The sequence below is a fragment of the Platalea leucorodia genome (genome assembly GCF_965183815.1).
Source record: "Platalea leucorodia genome assembly, chromosome: 5".
Classification (NCBI taxonomy): domain Eukaryota; kingdom Metazoa; phylum Chordata; class Aves; order Pelecaniformes; family Threskiornithidae; genus Platalea; species Platalea leucorodia.
This window is the reverse complement of record NC_138827.1, coordinates 24,857,305-24,878,946: the sequence shown is the minus strand read 5'-3', so window position 1 is coordinate 24,878,946 and position 21,642 is coordinate 24,857,305. Positions and strand designations below refer to the sequence as shown.

General features: G+C 37.9%; 1 protein-coding gene across 1 annotated transcript in view; it reads left to right on the top strand.

Annotated features, from left to right (window-relative positions):
* The window catches only part of FGGY (FGGY carbohydrate kinase domain containing), a gene marked incomplete at both ends in the record, with an annotated part of 137,172 nt that overhangs the window by 91,483 nt on the left and 24,047 nt on the right, over positions 1 to 21,642 (top strand). The window contains 5 exons of the mRNA XM_082312099.1: positions 2,164 to 2,225; positions 7,311 to 7,458; positions 9,139 to 9,213; positions 12,858 to 12,978; positions 16,274 to 16,368. Of these exons, the coding sequence (XP_082168225.1) occupies positions 2,164 to 2,225; positions 7,311 to 7,458; positions 9,139 to 9,213; positions 12,858 to 12,978; positions 16,274 to 16,368 (501 nt within the window). The remainder of the gene's footprint in view (positions 1 to 2,163; positions 2,226 to 7,310; positions 7,459 to 9,138; positions 9,214 to 12,857; positions 12,979 to 16,273; positions 16,369 to 21,642) is intronic.

Sequence of the window (21,642 nt, the reverse complement as noted above, 5' to 3'; positions counted from 1 at the left end):
TGCGTGTGCTTTAAATTTTTCATGTCAAGATGGGGCTAGAATCAAAAAGTGTCCCATTTTGTAGGTAACTGCTACAACCAGAAGTAAAATTAAATTACTGCTCAACACCACCACTTTGAAAGGAAAATGGCAAATCTTGTCCATTTCTTTGGAAGAACACTTTTGAGAGGAGAAGTCTATACGTGCTTAATCCAAAGCGGGTAAAGACACTTAACTAAGCTCTGGAGAAGGATACAGCAAGTCAGTGTTTTCCGTTGGCTGGCTCAAGGTGACACCACACTTAAAATCTACCATGAGAGTTAGGGCATTTCAGAAAGATTATTTTAAAAATCCTTCTCATTCTCATACCAGAGAGCAAGATGTTCCTGAGTCATTAAAGAAATTGCTGGAAAAAATGTATGATCTTGTTAGGGCCCATAGCAAAACTCAGCTGTAAATACTGTTAGATATGTTAGGGAAGCTGTCTTATTAAAATGTTCTGAGTATATCTCATGTGGTTTTCTTGAGGTTGTATGTACTGAAAACACATAGGGAGCCGTAGGAGGAAACCGTGTTGTACACACTAGTGTGGAGGATAGGTTGCATTCATTATCTTTGTAATTTTAAAGCTGTGGTTGTTTTTAAGACCCTGCTTTCTCATACTTCAAACTGTCTGAAAACAAAAAAAGGACATGTTTTGGGATTCTTTTCATTGCTCGATCTATGCCCAAAGGTGAATTCTTTTCATGAAATTTGAACAGTCTGTTGAACTTCTTAAAAGTAAAACTGATACACTTCCCTTTAAAAAATCTCTAATTATTTTTTTATTGATACAGCTGCAAAAAAGTCTGTTGGATTTTGAAAATTGGTTCAGATAGAGTCCAAATGAAGAATTAAGAACTTGGCCTGTTTTGAAAAAGCTTGTTTGTTTGTCTGTCAGATGGGCTTTTGCACTGGATTTTCAGAATTTATAGGAAGAAAGATATTGCACAACAGAGACAAAGGATGGCATGACATCATTACAAACTGTAAAATAAAGAATAGCAGAAAAGGGTTTCTAGATGCAACCCTCATGTGGCCGTGTCTTGAATTAAGGGCATTTAAATATCTAAATTCATAACTTCTGTAACATTTCTGTGTAAACTGCTTTCATATCACACACGTATATGTGATATTTAGTTATAGATTTAATTCTTAATTTATGAGCTGCTCCTATGTTCTAAAGAGATTATGCAAGATTCCAAAATTCAGACCTGGGCTTTGTTTTTAATGCATGCACATGTTTGAGTTTTGTGTTTGATGCAAATCTCAGAAAGAACAGGCATGCATTATTTTTATTGCTATGTTCAGACGTGTGTGCTTCATTATATGTTTTCCTACACTGGTTAAGGACTAGACTCATGCTGTTAAAAATTAAATACCTAATGTGGTTTGCTGCCAATAGGTATTGCCAAATATACTCAGTGCTCTTGAGTAGCTCTAGTTTTGCCTCCTTAGCTTTTACTGTAACCTCTGATGGGATATTATCAAGAGGCCAGAAAACCTGCTGAATTATTGTCTTAAAAGTACCTGATACTTTGTTTTGTGAATAATGGTAGCCACTCTGGAGTGAAAGGACAAACTGGTTTATAAATTTAGTATAAGACAGAGCCTATATTGATTTTTTTATAGCAATAATTGCTTGTCAGGGTATACATTTTGTTTCTTGCGATGAACATATGGAGCATCTATCAGGATGACAACACACCTTGTGTTTTATTATAACAGTGTGATACAGAAAGATGGCAGGGATTTGGGCCAAGAAGATGCTCCTGGTAGAATTCCAATGAGGGTATGCATGCAAGAGAATGGGTGAGACCAGAGGACGTGCTCTCAGGTAGTGCTGGACAGGAAAAAAGTCATCCTTTCAGCTTCCTCTTCTGACTGAGGAGCTGCATGCTTAGCATTTTGCCTATTTTCGGTGCAGTATTGGTTGTTTTTTCTTACTGTTTTTAAGCCAAATCCTGAATCCAGTAATGTCAGTGGGAGTTTTGCCACTGGCTTCACTAGGACTAGGACTTAACACCTCATGAGTAATTTAGAAGCTCTCTTGTGTTTTTGAAGTTATGACACTGCATTACCCTTTTCCAGGACCAAACTTTTCAGATGTAATCATCCCAAAAATGTTGCTTTCTTCTTTTTCAGATAGATCATGTGGTCCAAGGCCATGTCGCCTTCCCGGAATTACAGTCAAAAGCTGCAACCAGGTCACTGTTCTTATTCCTTTATCGCATACCTGCCTTACAAATTGATGATACACTGCATTCCCGGCAGTGCAGAATTGCACTGCTATATCCTTATTCTGAAACAGGGGAATTAACAGTCTGATAGTAGGTTGGAAGTATTTACAAAGGCTTGCCAGGTGATTGCTCAAAGATGAAAGCTTTAAACTCCCCTCAGATACCTTCAGCATATCTAAGTGGTGATATTAACTTTTTGCATTTCAACTTTGTTTATATCCAGTCCAGGGTATTTCTTGATACCATAGCATCAGCCCTGTTCAGCAGACCTTTATACCTTGGGCTAATGATGTGTCTTAATTCATAGGTGACACTATTAAGCTCCAAGGATAAGATATAGCTTCATTGGGGAATGTATTATTCAGTATTTTTGGAACAGTTATCTAAAGGAAAGTATACAAATAGACACAAATAGAAGAGAGAAACCCAGGATGAATTTCCAGACAAAACTAAAGATGTAGGAGTGAATTGGAGGTAACTCCAGGATTGCTTGAGCAGGAGGCTGTGTGCGATGTGGAATTTTAGTTTGGTCTGCTTTAGAAGTGAATGAAGACAGTCCAGACACTTCTGTCAGATCTGGACTTTCTCAAGCTATTTTGGCTTGGATTCCTTTTAACATGGTTCACGTCACTCCCAGAGAGATCTTAGCTGAACAGTTAGGCACATTGGATGAAAATTTGATTCTCTTTTAATTTCTTTTTCCTCCTTAGATTAAAGAAAAAAGCCAGCAAACTCGGTATTTTGTCTTCAGTTTATCACTCTGGTCTAAAACGCAAGGGTCAGTCCTGATAGATGTATTAAGTGCATGCAGTTACACAGTTATTTTTAGTCCTCTCTGAGAGGTTAAAGCTACCTGATTTCTCTGGATGACCCTTCCATACTTTGTAGTGCCCAATGCCTTGTTTGTTAAGAACTTGACCAGGATTCCCAGAAATGTATTGGACTTCATTCAATATGAAATACATTCATGCTTCCTAGAATTCTCTTTGTTGTTCTTTAAAAAAAGAAATCAGGAAATAAATGCATCTGTGTATGTTTGGAATAAGGACTGATCTGGGTTTTTTTTCCAAAATTTTGGCTTCCAGGCCATTTTTCTGGTGCCCCCATATGAAGCACAAGCATAAGACAAACAATTAGTTTAGTCTGTAATGCCAGGATAAACCATTTTTTTTGTCTTGGAAAAATGAGTATAGAGTAGCCTGCTTGTCTATACTAGGTCTGATACTGAATCGACCGACCCCAACTAATTTCATAGTGCAAAAAGCTTGGATTGTGATGTGAACAGGACACTAAATACAGAATATCAGTAATAGAACTCCATGTTATATGAGTCTATGGTGTCATAACTTTGGATTTGAGTCTCCTGCAGTTAGTAAAACTGTGGAGGATAGCATTGATAAAAAGGGTTATAATATTTTATAAAAAGGATGATAATATTTTATAAAGTTAATTTGCTCAATGGTATTTTTATAATGCTTTCCAGATATTACTCTCCTAATGAAATGTTTGGATAGCTATAAATTTAGTAAACAAGTCTCTTACTAATTGCCCCTATCCCCTTTCTCCCTGTCCTTCTCAAACATTTGTTAAATATAAGGAATTTAATTTGAACAAACAAAAATCAGGAACTTTCCAATTTGAACTGAATTTTTCTCCTTACTACTTCATTTCTTTCTACACATGGAGCACAAGCTTCAGCCTTATCATGGGGACTAGTAGCAGTAGCTATACAGGTGTGAGGCATTTTTGTAGTGAATAGTGTTGGCCCAAACTTTGGATTATGTGTTTGCTTACATTAAGTCAATCACTTAATAAGAACATAGTGTCTTGTTTTGGGGGATTGTTGGTGATGATGGTAAATTATTTGCCTGGAAATCTCAGCAGAATATTTCAGAGAATCTGGTTTGTTATGTTTAGTATATTCTCTGTGTGTGTGTAGGAATTTGTATCTGTTCAGCTATTGCAAATGGTCATCAAAAGAAAACAAAATGAGAATTCCATACTTAGGTGTGCAATTGCATGTTACCTTTACGTCCCATGCTAGGCACAACACTGTGGAGAGTTAGGCTGGTTTTGTAGTGACAAAAAGCACATGCATACCTGGATCATTAAAAAACAACATCTGAGGTCACAAATCCATGCCTCTTACTTGCTGCTGCCTATCACCTACTTCTACCTTCCCAAGCCTCTCTTTCCTTTCTCCCAGGCTCCCAATGCTGCTGATAAGTAGGTTCGGCAATGGCAAACTGCCTGCCGAGCAGCTGATCTTAGAAGCTCCACTGTTCAGACTTCAGTTCCTTTGCCTATACCAGGAGCAAGAGTTTCTAAGCTGTGTTTATCGCTCTTTCAGTAATTTGTGGTAACTTGTTAGGGTGCAAGCGGCTTAGACAGACTTGCCAGAAACCAGCTCCTACTGACCACTTGTGCTGAAGACCAGGCTTGTGCAACCCTCCCAGTACTATTCCTATGTTCTCTTTTCCCTTCTTTTACTGGAAGTGGAAAGAGTTGAATTACATTGAGGATTGTCTGGACAGCTGTAAATTTAGCATTTGGTCTAACTAATTGTCATACTCCGTGAGCAACAACAAAACTTGGTTTCTTTTATGCAGAAATTGCTTTGTAGATAGAACATTTGGTCTTCAGTCTATATATTGTGTAGGTCTGACACCTAACCATTACTGATACAGTAAAATCCAGTATAGGTAGGCTATAGTAGGAAATAAAAAGAAGAAATAATATGATCATTTATGCTTTAATGCATAAATACTTCTCTCTCTTAGAATCACAGCTTCTAACTGTTTGACAGCAAAGATTATATGCCCTTTGGCGCTTTGTGAAGCGCTATGTTTTAGGACAGAATTTCCTTTCCTTCACTTCTCAAGGCCATTTCCCCATCTAAAGAGAGAGCTCCTAAAAAAAAAAGTGGTGAAGTGACACACACATTATCTATCAGCAATTCTGGGATCTTTCAAGCAGAACATAATAATCATATTTGGCAGTTCTCTGTACCTCTAGATGTTTTGGACCCCTTTTCTTTAGATTTAGAAATCTAAGATTTTTAGATTTTTTCCTGAAAGGTACCTGCTGGCATCTTCCAGGATACCTGAATAGATTAAATACGAACCTCTTGTTACTTTCTGAGGTTATGTCCCTAATATGAACATAACCCTGGGCAAACTTGCATTGATTTCTTGTCCTCCACTTTCAACATAGTTCCTTTTTAACAGCAATAGCTCGTGCTCAACTCTGCAAGTCAGAATCAGCTGCTACTGATAGCTTTTCATAGAATTGAATAGAAAAAGCTCCAGAGAGCTGATGGTGTAATATTACATATAACACAAACTTGGTAGAAACTGGAACTGGCAAGTGTTTGAAGGATTTTGCCAGTCACTCAGTCCAAATGTAGTGCCTCGAACCCGTATCTATATGTAGGAAAAAAAAAAAAAAGTAAAAGGTGTGGAAAAAAAAAGTGTAATTCCAAGGTTATGTGGGTCTTAAGCATATCTGGCTGAACTTCAGCCTCTTTTGTACAGTCCTTGTGTTCTGTCAGAGCTGCATGAATGGCTAATCCTTGTGAGAGTAATCAAGCAACATGGAGCACAGATAGAAGCTGGGATGTCTGGTAGGTCTGTGGTTGAGTGAAGCTTTCCTTTCTTTTCCTTCCTAACAGTCAAGCCATGACTTGGACTGGAAATAAAATGACTTTGTCCTTAGCATGTACTGCTTATAGTGCAGTCTTTAGGGATGTAGAAAATAGGCCACTTTTACAACAAGGGGGATAAAATGATTGTGACCTCAAAATTATCATAATTCAGGTCCAGGAAGACACATAAAGTACATTTTAAAGTATGTGAATAATGATGTGAATTAGTTATTTTAATGTCTTCCAAGTGTACTTCATTTTGAATGATATCCTCTGATAGCATACACATGGTAAGGTATAATTGAAAAAACATGCAGCTGAATGGTTGAATGCAAAGTATAAATATACAGCTGCTAGCAGGTCAGAAGTCAAACTAGTAAAGCATATGCCAAATTCCCTTAGGGATCTCATTAGTGCATGATTGAATATACATGTAGAGGCTAAATGAATATCACTGTTTGGGTCTACAGTGGATGAGACAATGACTAATCAATTGTAATTAGGGTTAGATGCTGTTATTGACCCACATGTCTAGAATTAAATGCCCCACTTGGAGATTTCCAAGGAGTTCAAAAATATATATGAATCTGTTTATGATAGTACGAGTGTTTGAAAAAATATTCTGAGCATAATTGCAACATTTTTTAAATGAAATGTCACTAGAGTCATTGTAAGCCAAAGCACTGAAGAATTCACCGTTAGTCCTAAGATTACTCTTGTTCCAGGAAAAAGTCTGTTGGATATTGTGGAGTTGGGTGTAGTATCTGAACTTAGATACAATCATATTTAGGCCCATGTTCGGCTCCTCCCTAAAATAGCAACTGCTTGCTTTCTCTCCTCCACCCTTAGTGGTGCATTTTAATCATAACACACACTGAAATAATTATGGTTTAAAAAGGAAAGCTGTAAGTCCAGTGCTATTGATTAATCTGAGAAATTTTTAAACATTTGTAAAGGAATTTGATTTTCATTTCTGTCTGGAATCCTCCTTATTCCTCTCTCTCAGCTTTCTTTTCTCTAGCTTTCTCTTTCTCAGTGTCAGCACCTTTCTGTTATAGACAAGAATCATCAGCCCCCAAAATGCCAAACTGCTCCGGCTCGTCTAGGGACCCGTAGGAGTCAATATACAAACTCAAGATCACAAACTGCCATTATCTCCCCTCATCCTGTGGGATGGAGGAATTCAGATGGCCTGTTGAATGGACGTGCAGATAGACAGACACCCCCACTGCCCGCACCCTGCAATGCCATGGGCTCGGCAAGCAGTTGTTTTTGCCTTTCTCCCGCTTTGTTTTAAATTTTGGGATTTGGCCTTCTGTGATGGGTTTTCTGCATTTGATGGTAGTACAAATGTTTTATGTTTGATGAATAACCTCCCCCACTCTTTTTCCAACTTGTTTTTCTTCTAGTGCTCACAGTATATATACATACTTGAACAGTCACCTGGATCTGATTAAGAAATCTTTGCCTGTGGGTTTCCTCACTGTTGATTTACATGTTTGGCCAGATTTCCATGGTAACAGATCTCCCTTAACAGATCTGACACTAAAGGGCATGGTAAGAAACAGCCTGTCTTTGCAAAAAGGTCAATACAGGGTAAAAAAAAAAAGCAGCTTGGAAGGAGCTTTTTTCCAATTTTGAGCATACTCCTCCTTAGCTATTTAAACTATCCCATAGGATTTGGGTTTCTTGCTGCATTTCGAAGTGTGCTAATGTTTCAGTAGAAAACCAGAGATCACTGTAGTTAAGATATCACTATAGCCACATTTATTTTCTAAAAATACGAGGAGTGTTGTGTGTGTCCCAGTATCTTTCCTAGGAATCACATTTCAGAGCACTGACGAGCAGCACTTGCTGTTGTTAACTCATCTGTCTACCAAATTTTGCGTTTCTGTTGCAATGAATTTCAACAGAAATTTGAGAATGCCTATCTGGGAAAGGAATGAAGTATTCTGAGGAGAGATTGCTTGATTCAAACAGATAAATGTTTAGTAAATGTGCTATATTGGAGTTCTTGGGTAGTAAATTTCAACAGAAACTGAAAAGCTCCTCTGCCTATTGATAAAAATGGGCATAGGTGCTCTCATGATTGGAAATATGCCACCATGGTTCTTCATACATCTTTGTTCAAAGGTAAACCTGATCTGATTCTGGCTTGTGGTTTTAAAATTGCTACTTTTGGAACTTAAAGGGATTGAAATATTGTGTTCTATACAAAGACATTTTCAGAGCATTGCAGTCTGAGACCAGAAAGAGAACCTCTGCTGGGGAGGTTTTCAGCCCATCTTTAAGTGTTTGGATGTTTCTCTTCGCTGAACTTCGTGGTGGTGGATCAGCTAGGTCACAAGCCAGGATGTTACTGTGCAGAACTGTAACAGAAGAAAATCATAGGGGTATAATTTGATGATATCAAAATACCTAGTGATTAATGCAAAAATGTACTTCCAAATGGCATATTGAGCTTGAAGCGAGCATCTCAAGCTACTCACCGGCACCAAAATCTGCTGTATTTGAGGTTGGGATAGGAAAGGGTAGGCATAAGCACCACAACACGTTTTAAACGACAAACAAGGGAAACACTTAAAAAAAAAAAAAAAAAAAAAGGCTTATGTATTTCTGGGTCCTAATAACACCAGTGTTACTTTATGAAAGAATTATATGCTGCAGCAGATTCAGAATTTCCTTGGTATGATGGCTATATGCAAATACTGGTAATAGCAACACAGTTTTTTCTGCAACAATTACGGCTGCATTCAGGTCTTGCCTATGCTGATATTAATCCAGAGTAACTACAGTGCAGTATTGATTTATGTCAGCGTAACAGAGGTTAAGATATAGTCTTTAATTATTAATTGTGTTTCAGTGTTAGGGAGCTTGGAAGGGAGAGGGAGAAATGCTTTTAAAAAGTTATTTTTATGTAATATCATTTTCATATTATTACATTAAATACATTCACAAGCAATATCTGAGTCATAACATAAAACTGTCAGAGTTAATCTATCTCTGATCCCATACAATACGATGTTTGTTCTTTATTTCTTTGCAAGGACAAGAACAATTTATGTGGTTCTTCCCAAGGTCAGGAATAACATGTTTAACATAACATTATGTGTACAGCTCACAAAAGTAGGGCTTAGAATTAGCACTTAAAACTTGTTACAACAAGAAACTATAATAGAAAATAATAGAGTTTTACTTTAGCTGGATTTGTACTTTCTCTTTTTGATCTTTGCACAGGTTGTTGGACTAACATTGTCTCGAGGTCTGGATGAACTTGCCCTTATCTACTTGGCCACGATTCAAGCCATTGCTGTAAGCCATTTTAAGTGCATAAAAGAATAAATGAATTGTCCCATGTTTTGTGGCAGACTGATCATTCCCTTCTACTAAACAGATTTCTAATAATAGATGAATTCACTTAATGGACTTCTTAAAGGAGCAAGATATTGTTTACTCACATTGGTGACTACTCCCTACTGTAGGATAATCGACAGACTGTGGAGAAAATGCTCCCCTGAAAAGTTTTCTCCTTATGGCAATTCCGTAAGTGGAGCTTTTGCCTCTAGTGCAGTTGTGAGGAAAGAGGCTGATACTATATGGCTGATACTATATGGGACAGTGTTAACATCATGGGCTGTCTAGAAAAAGCTTTGGCAATTGTATGAAGGAACTTGCGCTCCCCTAAAATGCCTCAGCTTCAGATTGTTCCTAAATCCATGGATTTCCCCTGCTTGCTTGTTAGATGGGTCAGAACGGTGTACCACAGCGAGTCGGAGTGGGTCCGTGATTCAGTTCATAATGCTGCAGGCTGAACAGACCAGATCTCATTCCTCCCTCAGTTTCTCTGCTGCAAGGCGAGCAGTTGCCTCGTGCGTAGCATTTCCAACTTGTGGCTGTGTTTCTGTAAAAGCAGACAGAGGGACCGTCTTTATGAAAATGTCCTGGATGTGTGCTAACATGCAGAGATGGGTAATTTTATTGGAATACTTTTGTTTCTGCCATAATTTTCTCTGGAAGCCAGGATTTCCAGTTCACCAGAAGTTCTATTTTGAAGTGAAAACCTGGGTCATAGAAGCTGTTTTGAAACCCTGGTGCAGGGTATTTTCAATGGGGCATGCTATCCCCAGGCATTTGGTGACTGAAATTGGTGTTCTTTTGACGTCCTTTTTGTGATTTTTTTTTTTTTTTTTTTTAAGGTTGTTGAACTTGAGGTGTTTTTGCAAAACATTAACAGTTTGATGAATTGGGGAGTTTTCCTGACAAAACTCTGCTCAGTTGGAAAATTTCCAAACTCCTCTGCTGGTTAAACAACAACTTTGCTAGGCAGGGTCAGCCATCTGGGATATAGAGGGTGGGTGGCTGCTGTAAATTTACTGTGAATTGTACATCTTATGTGTTCACCCTCCCTCTTCAGTAAATAACGAGAACTTAACCCCAGCCTGGAATTCATTGTTGTGAGTTTTGATCCTTTTTAAGATTAATGTAGCTTGGTTATACCTGATGCTTCAGTATAATCCCACCATTTAAATAAGAATGTCTAGGAGAGTTTAAACAGTGCCAGCGACTGATACTGCCCCCTGAAAGAAACTTTGCAGTATCGAACAGGTGCTCCGTTATTATATCGTGCTAACGAAGTGGAAACGTGCTCTGCTGGAAATCCTGGGAAAGTCACCTATTATCTCATTATATGATACAACTCAAATTTTATTGTAAGACACAAATACTGTGTTGAACACTAAATTCAGCATTTGCATATCTTTTTGATAGCTAATTGCACTGATCGTGAGTTTTAATATAAAAAGGCCATACTGTAGTTTTCATTGTAAGTTAATGTAAATTCATTTTTCTTAAAACACTATTGAAACAGTAACTAAAAAGTAAACAGAGTAGACTTGGGTTTGACTTGATATATTTACTAACTGCTAATGTGATACCTAGGAAATTTAATTTTCCTCCCATACTCCGTCACTCCCAATTTTAGCTTCAGTTTTGTTGAAGGAAACAGTTCTCGTTCAGGACAGCCCCAATCCTGTACCATTAGCCGTCTTCAATGGGTACAAGATAGACTTTAAACCTAAGTAAAAATCTTGTAAAAAGTGTAGGCCTGCCCACAGAATGTTAATCTCTAGTTTTCTTTTCAGCAGGAGACGCTTTTTTCTTTTTATATAAAATTTGCATTTGAAGCCCCTCAATTTGCATTTTCTCCAATCCAGGATTAAATTAGTTCCCCCCCACCCACAGTGAAATAAGTCTGGCTTTAATTTAAATTGCTATGTGAATACAGTTTTCCAGGCAGGTAAACACAAAATAATTTTCACAGCATGTTCTTTCTCAGTGTCTTTGACGTGTGTATGTTGTGAGAGAAGTTGTTAATAAATTTGAATTTCAGAAGTAGTGCGAGAGAATATCCTTTTAACTATTCATTGCAAAATGCGATGCAACAGTTAGACTGATGAGAACATGATCGGAGATATAATTGTGGTGGTCAAGCCCGTTCTGAGGAGACAGATTCTTTTTACAGCAGTTTATTTTTCCATAATTAAAATTGTGGCTGTGTGATTTGGAAATTAGCCCTCTGTGTCAATAGGGAAGCGATGGATTTAGTCAGCTGGTGTTGCGGCTGCTAAAGTTCCTCATAACTGCTTGCCTGAAAAACCAAAATACATTTGAAGGCCTATCCAAAGTGGTGCCAGTCATTCATAGTAAACGTCTCCAGTCTGATGAAACTCTGCTAGCTTCAATTTTCAGTAGCTTTTATTTGAAGAGGGGTTTATTGCAGGCTGCAGACCTCTTAATGAACTTGCAGCATAGCATAAAGAAAACTTAAAACAACAGTTTGTGAAAACTTTGACCAGATTGTGTCTTGTGGGGAATCTACCTACAAAGAGTCAGCTTGGGCAAAATTTTCGCTTGAATTTGGCGTTTTGTCAAGTCTGAGCTTCAAAATTAACTTCCAAGGTATTATAAAGAGCTGCAAATTATTTTTGGACAAATAGTTTGTCAAAGAAATAGAAAATGTTCTTGCAAGAGGGAAGAGGGAGAAGGTTGACTCCAGTGAGTAGCTGGAGGCAAGCAAAGCAAACAAAAAGAGAAAAGATTTTTTTAAAATGACAAAGCGTTTGCTTTCATCATTTGCGAAGTGGAACATTGAGCTGTTCTAATTTGAGTTTCTCAGAATGGAGACTAAATGAAAAGTTTAAAAATATGCCTACATTTTAGATGTTTCAATTAATCCAGGCATGAAATGGAACATTTTATTTTGCATAGGGCAAAGGCCAAGAGAAATAGTTAAGCCAATACAAAATTCTTCAGGTTTTCCTTTTTGCTGAAAAGACAGAAAATACAGTTTTTTATTTGCTCCTTTTTTTGTCCTGTTTTGCTATTTGGCTTCAGAATTGAAATCCCTTTACTAAGAGTGGTTTTCAGATGCTGTTATACAAAGTAAATAGAAGTTTTTGGTGGGGATGTCTTTGCCATGTAAGTTTTAGTTCTGGATCTGGAAGTGCTTTCCGTACTCTGCCACGCTTGGTCACAAACAGCTGCTTATCACTGCCTTCAATTTTTCCTGGTGCCCATTTCTGTGTCTTCTCATAATCTCTGTCTTCACCGTTGTTGGTACTTCCCTGTAATCCCCATTTCCCTGTGTTATTGTGTACCGGTGCATCTTCGCTTCTTCAGCCAGCCCCAGGATGTTTACTGCAATATGCTGTGCCCATGTATTTCCCAATTCTTTGTGCCATCTGTTTGATTTTTCTAGTTCTTAATTACAATGCCTGTTACTGGCTGGAAGCTAAGCAGAGGCCGTACCCCTGCAGGTCTCTTCCCAGCCCTGAGGTTACTGGTAGGGGCAGTTAGTAGCATCATTCTTTTCAGCAAATTGTGCTTTAAGATCTGTTCCTGTGGCTGCTCTCCTGTGCTCATCTGTTTTGTTTTATTTTTTTTTTCCCTTTTTGAAGTTAGGAACAAGACATATTTTGGAAACTATGCAGGCTGCAGGGCATCATATCAACACGCTGTTTCTGTGTGGTGGGCTGAGCAAGAACCCTCTCTTTGTGCAGATGCACGCTGACATTACTGGTAAGTTAGAGGAAGTGCGGGGAGAGGAGTGTAAACTACTGTATTTTAGGTGGCTAAATACTCTGTCTTTGGAAAAATAAATACTTTCTTTATATAGAACTGTATTTTGCTGGTTGGCCAAAAAGTGTGTAATGAAATGTTACTTCCTGCGAGACTGGATTTCCTGAAATTTAAAGACATTTGAATAACACAGAGATGCGGTGCAAGCAAAGCTCCATACTTCGTATTGTTAGGAAACAGACTGCTGGAGAAACCTCCAGCATGATTGCCAGTCTGTGGATCTTAGACTTGCAGGTTTTTTAAGAAAATGCGATTGAATAAATATATAAACTTTGTATGGAATTTTGAAAACTAATATGTATAAATTACATGTCAGAGATGTTTCTCACTATCAGATTTTTATTTTTAAAAATTATTCTAGATCTTCTACAGAAATTACTCCATTCAGTCAGATTAGAAGAACTTAGTTAGACAGGGATAATACCCAGTACATTTTGTAAGCGTGTTTTGCATAAGACGTGTGTTACAAAAATCTCTACTAGCTTCATCCTGTTTGAATTCTGTTCGACTCCTGACACTTCCTGCTCATGCTGGACATTGTATCCATTATATAGAACAGTTCTTTTCTGAATTACTTCCATGTCTGTATCATTAATATGGTTTAGGGGACAATTCCTGGATCCTTGCTCCTACATGGTGTTGCATTTGCTTTTGTACAATTCCTGATGGCTGGAAGGTCCCGGGTATGTGGTTCATTACAAGAGGAGGTCTCAGGCTTGCATGGTATTTTTGGTCTCCCTTTAGCCTGTGTGTGTTGGACATCTTAGCACACCTGTGAGTCAGTTGAATATACTTTAAAAAATGTGGAAAAAATAACAAAATTTAGTTTAAAGGACTACAGAGAAACTTTGAATGATGTGTGTTTTGGGTATATTTCAAATTAAGACCAGTTGAGCTGTCACGAATAAAGTTTAAGGCTCAGATTTGGGGCATTTGGTCTGGAGATCTGACTTGCCCTAACATAAACCACACTTCATAACCTTGATGTAGGAGGGAAGATGAAAATATGCTCTATGGACTTACCTGAGATGAAAACAGAAATGGAGAAGCAAAAAGCATAATTCCTATTGAGCTTAAAATTCACTCAATACATTGTAGTCAAAATGGTGCTTTCTGTTTGTGAAAAATTATGTTGTCAAGTGCGTGCCTTTCCTTGTATAACTCAAGTGTTTTAGGTGAATTTCAGCTATGTGTAGAGTTGGGGTGCTGGTTCATGATGTGTAAAATAAAAGATCCGTGGAAAGGTATTCTGATTAAAATGTAATCAGAAGTTCTTTGACTGTAACTAATGGCCAAGTACAATTCAGCACAAAAAGGCCTTTTTGCAGTCTGGAGTTCTCCCCCATTTGTAAAATCAGTGACTGACAAGGGATGTCAGAGTTCATCTAACTGAAATGCTCTCGGTTGTGTTGAACTCATTAGAGCCTATCAGATAAAATAACTAACATTCCAGGATCAATCCCCCATTCTTTCCTGAAAAGAAAAAAATCTGAATATATTATTGTTAGCTGCAAATGCCCATGACTCAGCCATGCAGACATCCAATAGATAATTTCGCAGGCCACTTAAAAAGTATCTTGATCTTTTTGTTTGCCTGCTAAGAATTCTGTATTCATTCTGATGATGCAGGAAATGTGCAGTAAATTTTAGAGCATGCTGAAAATTGCTTACTGCTTCAATGCCTAGCAAACAGCCATGTAGCTGTAAGCTTAAGGTTTTAGATTTTCTGTTCCAAGTTGACTGAAGTCCTGAGCTGTGGTCCATCTGAACCGGAGGAACGCTCAGGTGACTGATCCTACTCTAATATTTTTCAGGTGGATTTGTTTGGTCAGAGAAATTTAAGGGATGCTGTCATTACACTAGTTTGCTGTTAGTAGTCATTCCAGCAATCAAACAAGGTCTCACTGTATGCACTTTATTTCCCTATCACTCTGCCTGTGCTAACTGTAGGAAGAAATGGCATAAAGACCACTGTGGTCCCTTTATGTCATTGAAAGTTGATTGTAAGGAGCTTTACACTGGTGGAACAGTGCAAAGTTAGCATAATGTAAGTGGATGCTTGGGGTGCAGGGTAAATTTGCTTTGTATCAATAATTATTTCTGATACTAATTTTATTTCTCATTTTGAAAAGTGTGTATTTGCCTTTTTCTCTGTAAGAGTTGTTCATGGCTCGCTTTAGATCTTCCTCCAAATTTCAGCTCCTTCTAATCTTACAGCTGGCTCTCAGGAGCAGCATTTTTTGGGGCATAATATCATTGAGGCTATTTACAGAAGGAAGCCCTCCTCCCACCACTGTGTTTGCATCATCATTCATTGAATGAAATTATCTCAGTAATGGAAATTTAGACACATGCAAAATACTGTAGGAATATTAAATTCACTGGCTTAGTGTGGATGAATATCTAAAGTGTAGCTAGAAAAGTATTTAGACTCATGCTATTGTTTTAGGTTTTTTTTTAAGGAGAATTAAGAAAGCAGGCTGATTTTTATTTGTTTATTACCCTTTTTCCTGCTATTACATTAGTAATACAGGTCTTAGAAAACTTTGTGTGAACCAAGGGAAAGTATGTTCATGACAGTACCCATGGGTGATGAAACAATAATTTTTAATTCTACTTCAGAATATATATTGAGTTTGTTTGTTTTTCCAGTGTTTTAATCTTGTTTTTGAATATCTTGCACAATTTGGAAGACAATATTTCTCTTATGATTTCATACATAGCTTGTGAAAGTTTACTACTCATATTTTCATGTCTTCCAGCAAAACCAAACTGGCTTTGTTGGCTATATATTTAAAAACAAACACAAACAATCTTTTTTTTGTTTGCAAAAGAAACAAAAAGGATACCACCCTGTTTTCCCCTCGAGGTCAACTTTTAATAGGCACGTGGGTTTGGAGGGTGTGGGTAATAGGTTTATACCAAGCCCTTTAAGGTAAATAGCCAGTGTCAAAGATCTGGGGGTTTGTTCTTTGTATGCTTTATGTTCTGCATTAATATTTTGCTGAAATTGTTTTATTTAAATTCTGCATTTTTCTTGGAGCCTGGAACCACAGAGCAGAGAGATTTGCATGAATCTACAGGAGACTGTAGCTCTGAATGGGGTTGTGAACATGGTTTTCAAGTCCTTTTTGATTCATTTTTTCTTTGTATTTTTTGCTTTAATTATTTATTGTGCCGCTAGTGCAGTACTGCTATATTCTTCCTAACAGAGGCATCGCTTTTTCTTGTATAGGCAAGCCTGTTGTCCTGTCCAAAGAAGTGGAGTCTGTTTTGGTGGGTGCTGCTATTCTTGGAGCTTGTGCTTCTGGGGATTTTGCATCTATACAGGTATGCAGTACCTGATTTTTTATTTTTTTTTTTCCCATTTTTAATGCATTTTACACTTTGCCATTTGGCACTGTGCGCAGACTTTAATTCAAGTGGAAAAGTTTGTACCTTCTGTGCAGCCAGACATGAGCCAGCATTGCTTTCTCTCCACCCTCTTTTTAACTCCATATGTTATTTAGGTGTATCGAAGGCTCATTTGTCTTTTGACTGTAGGGACAGGCAGGTAGAAGCTGCTGTCTATGAAGTTAGGCCATGTAATTTTACAGACAAAAAAAGGAATTTGGCAAGGCTGTGATCCTGCAAGAAGGTCACACTTTCATCTCAGTTATGTTTGTCCTACTTTCCTTCCTTCATATTGAGGAATGTTAAACTTAAGAAACAACATAGCGCTATTTATGCAGTAAAAAATGGCACACCTATACCTCTTATCTTGCCCGCAGTGAATGCAGAGTTAATAATGAGGATGGAATTTCATGTTTATTCATGTTATTTCAATCCATTAACAGTTGTAAAAGTAGCAGTAAGGCTTTTATGTTCAGTGGATCAGCCAAAGAATGACTTAGCTTCATTTATATAAACAACAGTAGTATACAGAAACCTGAAGAAGGGTCTGAATGCCCAAAATCATATCTGTTTTTGCCACCTGGCAATTCCACTGGTAGAAGACATATCCTCTCCCCATGCTACACAAGGACACTAAACAGTATATTGCATCCACTTGGACAAAATTATTTATCATGATGGTCCCTATGGTGCCTATCAGGCACAGATATTTGTAGATGAAATTTTGCACAAAAACTCATCAGAATGTATTTTCTGAATAGGGCGTCAGCTTCTCAACCTAGTTAAATTGACACAGTTCCACTGGAATCAATGAACAGCTCAACATAAGCTGAGGAACTAAGCCGTGTTTGGCATTTTTCCAAATGTGAAATTTCCAAATGTGAATATACTACAGTGCGGTATAGGTTAGCAGGAAGAGCAGTTTCCTTTCATAAGTATTTTTCCATTAAAGTTAATCCCATTGCAACAGATATACAGTACAATATATATCTGTATTTAATAATTCTAGTGCTTGCAAGGAGAACTTGTTTTGATAAATGTAATTTCAGTAGCAACTTTTGGTGACAGGACTTCATATTTCTTTCTTACTCTTCGTTAATCTTCTGCCTTCAGATACGCAGATATTTCCTTCCAAGTTTAGGATGTTTTGGACTATTATGCAATAACTGAACATCTCAAAACTGATTTTATTAAGTCTGTCTTCATAACCATTAGAAAAATCTAATGCTGTGAAATTTTCTGTGATGTGTTTTTATATAATTTTGGTACATTCATTCACCTTTAGTTTTTAATGCTGCCCTTTATATATAAAAATATTTCAGAAGCATATCCAGTAATGCCAGAACAGGTATGTATCTAGACATATGTACATGTATGTCAGTCTGCATAGCACACTCCTTCAGAAATCTTTTTCAGTGAAACTAGATCCTTTGAACCAGTCATGTCACATACTTTTTAATTTAAAAAGTGTTTACTCTTTTACTGTGATGGTGTGTCAGGAGGTTCCAGCCTCTTTGGCTATGGGAATGTGTTTTGGCTTGTCATAAGTACAGTGCAGGTTCTGTGGGTCTTCCTGGAGTAAACTTCTCCGAAGTGCTTACCTGTGACTGTTGGGAGCCGGATTTGATGACTCCTTATGCTCCCTTCCTTTGCTTGAATCAAATAAGTTAATACCAGTACATAAAGAATAAGTACAAATTTCAATGCAGTGGATAAGGAGTCTGCATAAGGAGTCTGATTTCCCAAATGCAGCCTCTGACTTTTTCAGTGCTTCAGCAGCTATTTGTGTAAGGCCTGGTTCCAAGGGTTTTGCTAGTCAGCAGGAGAGTTTCCTTTTGTTTCACTGAGTTACAGGTCAAGCCCATCGGCTTTCCTGGGATAACTCTGAGACAGAAAAGGGGAAAGTAGTTTGGAAACTACTGCTATTATACATCCCACTGGGCATTTGTAGCATGTTTCTTTCCATCATACTGCCTGTGGTGATCACTGGGAGCCAGGTGAGACCCTGAATCCTATCCAGGATGCCACAACATCGGTGCAGTGTGAAGAAACCACCTGCTAAGTGTTCTGGCTTAGTGTGGGTTCAGAAGATTGTTGTTAAAGAGGTGCCACCTATGGCAGTATCAGTTGTATCATGCAGGAAATAGTCTAGATTATGTAAAAATATGTTTTAAAGAATTCAGCTACATGAAATCAAGAAACAAGAAACTAAATAAATGTCTTTTGAGGGAGAGGGGAGCATAAATACATATCTAGCATTGCAGTTCCATAGCCTTCTCTTAAATTTATTTTTCTACCACATCTTCCAAAACAAACCTTACTTAGAGGTGTTGCTGCAAGTATTCAGCGTTGTTGCAAATAATAGAAGTTATTATCTGTCCTCTAAATAGATGGTTTATGCTTAATTATTGTGCTTTCCAAAGCTCATTGTTTGCTCAGCCTAATATTAATGGAGAAAATTGTGTGGGTTTTTTACCCTCTTTCCTTATGTTTATGTTTATTTGAAGGGGAATTTTTACTGTATTTGTGCGAGTGATTTTGGTCACGTTTCTCAGAATAATTTTTGGACATTTCCACTCAAAATCAAAATGTTTAAAAGCTATCTGGTTTTCATGGGTTGGCTCAAAATCACTTCTGATAATCTTAGTCTGGCTTTAACATGCTCTGCTGACAAAAGGACCGGCTGCTGAACAGACATGTGAAACCCACTAGTGATAAGCAATAGCATTCTGCCAGGGGACCTCGTACGGAAGTGTGTGCATGTGTGCGATGTAGTATGTGCACAGTGAGTGATGCTTCAGGGAGCCAGTGAGCCTACGGAGCAGGGCTGTTCTTGTGTCTGAATGCTAATTCTGATGCTTTGGGGATGTAATGTGCATTAGATGTTAGATTTGACCTGCTTGTGCATTCTGTCAACATGGGGATTTTGGGGCGTGGGGCAGCCAAGTCAGACCCACTGCTCCAGCAGTCTGCTCTTCACTCAGAAAATCTGGACACACAGAGAAGATCCTCAAAATCTACCAGGGCATCACTTTTAAATAGAGGAAAGAAAAGATGGGTCATCTAGGGGAGACCCAATTCTATGGTAACCTTATATAGTAATTAGAGTTAGGCTTTATTTAGCTTATGGTTAAGAAAAGCATTGGAATTGGATGGCATTTCCTTAGGAGTAAAGTATGTGGATGTGGTGGTTGCTGTTACTCTCATACGCCTGTGCTATCCTGATGCTTAGTCCTGTGGCATTCCGTCATCAGGATTTGGAAATGGGGAAGTGTCTGCTTTAGAGACGTTTTGGAGGATTGTTTTTCCAAGGACTGGCCCCTGACTTACCTACATATTGCTGTGTAGTGAACCCAGTCAGAAGCGTATGTGAGAAAACAGGATTCTCACCCTTCACTTTCTGGGGCAGTTGCCCACAGTGGCTGGAACACTACAGAGCTTTTCCTCTGTCCTTTGGTATCCCTCAATAAATTTCTTCTCACAAAGAAAGAAGCACCAACGTACCTCCTGTCTCCTTTCCCTTTCCATAATACAGCAGTGACTGATGCAGCATTTTGTTCTAATTCTTAATTCTCATATCTTTTTATTCTTATTTTGAGTGATTTGTGGAGTAAAGGTTTTCATGCTTTCTATTGAGCACATCTGTATTAGTACCAAAATTCTCAGTATGCTGAGCTTTTGCAAAGAAGCATTGGAAATGAAGGTTACTGCAAAATTTGTAACCATACAGGTTAATTTGCTAGATTCTAGTGTGGTTTTAAATGCTCAAGCCCCTTGAAGCTGCAGTTTCATCTTTAGGTAATTCTATCAAGGAAAGATTTATAACCTCCATCTCTCATGCCTGGTCACCATATGTTGTTGCTTCAAAGAATGTTGACTTCCCTATTTTCCTCTTCATTTACTCTCTCTGCATTTTTCTCCTCTGGGGTAAAACTGAATTTAAACAATTGGTCTACCAAAAAGGAAAAAGAACATGCAGTGTGGCAAGTTATTACCCATTTCATCTTTTGCTTATTTAGTGTCTAGAATCTCAAGAAAGGCAAGAAAATCTTGTGAAGGTCTTCGTGCAATTTGGGTTATCTTTTCATTTGCCCTTACAAATGGTACACCTTTTTTCTCTTAGTGGTTTTGTTATGTTTTGAGTGTTGTGCCTATGAACCATAACACAGCTTGGTTGAGTCAAAGACAACAGTGCTGTGTAACATAGTATGACGTAAGGATTTTTGAAATATACACTGCGTTTTTGGTTTTTGGATTTTTGAAATATGTGCTGCATTGAATGAAATAACCTTAACATTGCTGGCTTAGATGGGTCAGTTTCTTGGTTCTAGCCATTCCTTTCATGCTGAGCAGCAGGATCCTGGTTTTTCTGTGTGATTGTTTCTGTAGTAAAAATATAGTTTCCGGTTTAGCCAGCCAGCAATTCCTTCTCAGTAAAAATGTTCAATAAATAAATGTCAAAGTTTCCAGTATATCCTCATTACTCTGCCTCACTTGTATGTAATTGAAAATGGGAAGAAGGTGCTGTTTGATTTGGCAGTCATCCAGCTCTTTTTTTTTGGATAACTTACTCTTTGGGACAAAGCTGTACACCAGGGAACAGGATTATTGCGTTATAAAATCCTGCAGCCCACTGACTATTCCTTAATTGCATATTAAAGCAATTAATAAAATTACCTGTATGAAACCAGATTACCAGATTTATTTTGGATTTGCTGTCTTAATGTGGGTCATTGTTACTGGCCGCTATGGAAGAGAAGAAACTTTGTATGATTTACTATAATACATTTTACTGGTAACTTTCTGTAATCAGCTTCCAGTAATAATTTTTGGTGTAAAACATTGAGCTAGAAATTAGAGTCTATATGACTACAAGATTTTTCAGGTATAAAATTGACTTTTAAGGGAGGTGTAGTCTTTGTTAGTTTTGGTTGTTACGCAAGTTGGTGGTATATCCTGCAAAAAGATCAGGAAAAGCCTTTTCGTTGTTTTTATAAAGCAGATTGCAGGTACAGAAAAATTAGCTGGATTCTATAGAAAGAGGTGTTAGGTAGTTACCTAATCAGTGGATTAGCTGAATTATTTAGCAGCAGTAGCAGTTGAGCAAGTGAAGTACCCCTTAGGTACAATTTGCAGCCCTGGAAGCAGCTCTGGAAGCTGTGTGGATCAAGGTCACCTGGCTCGCCTTCAAGATAATGGACATAGAGGCCA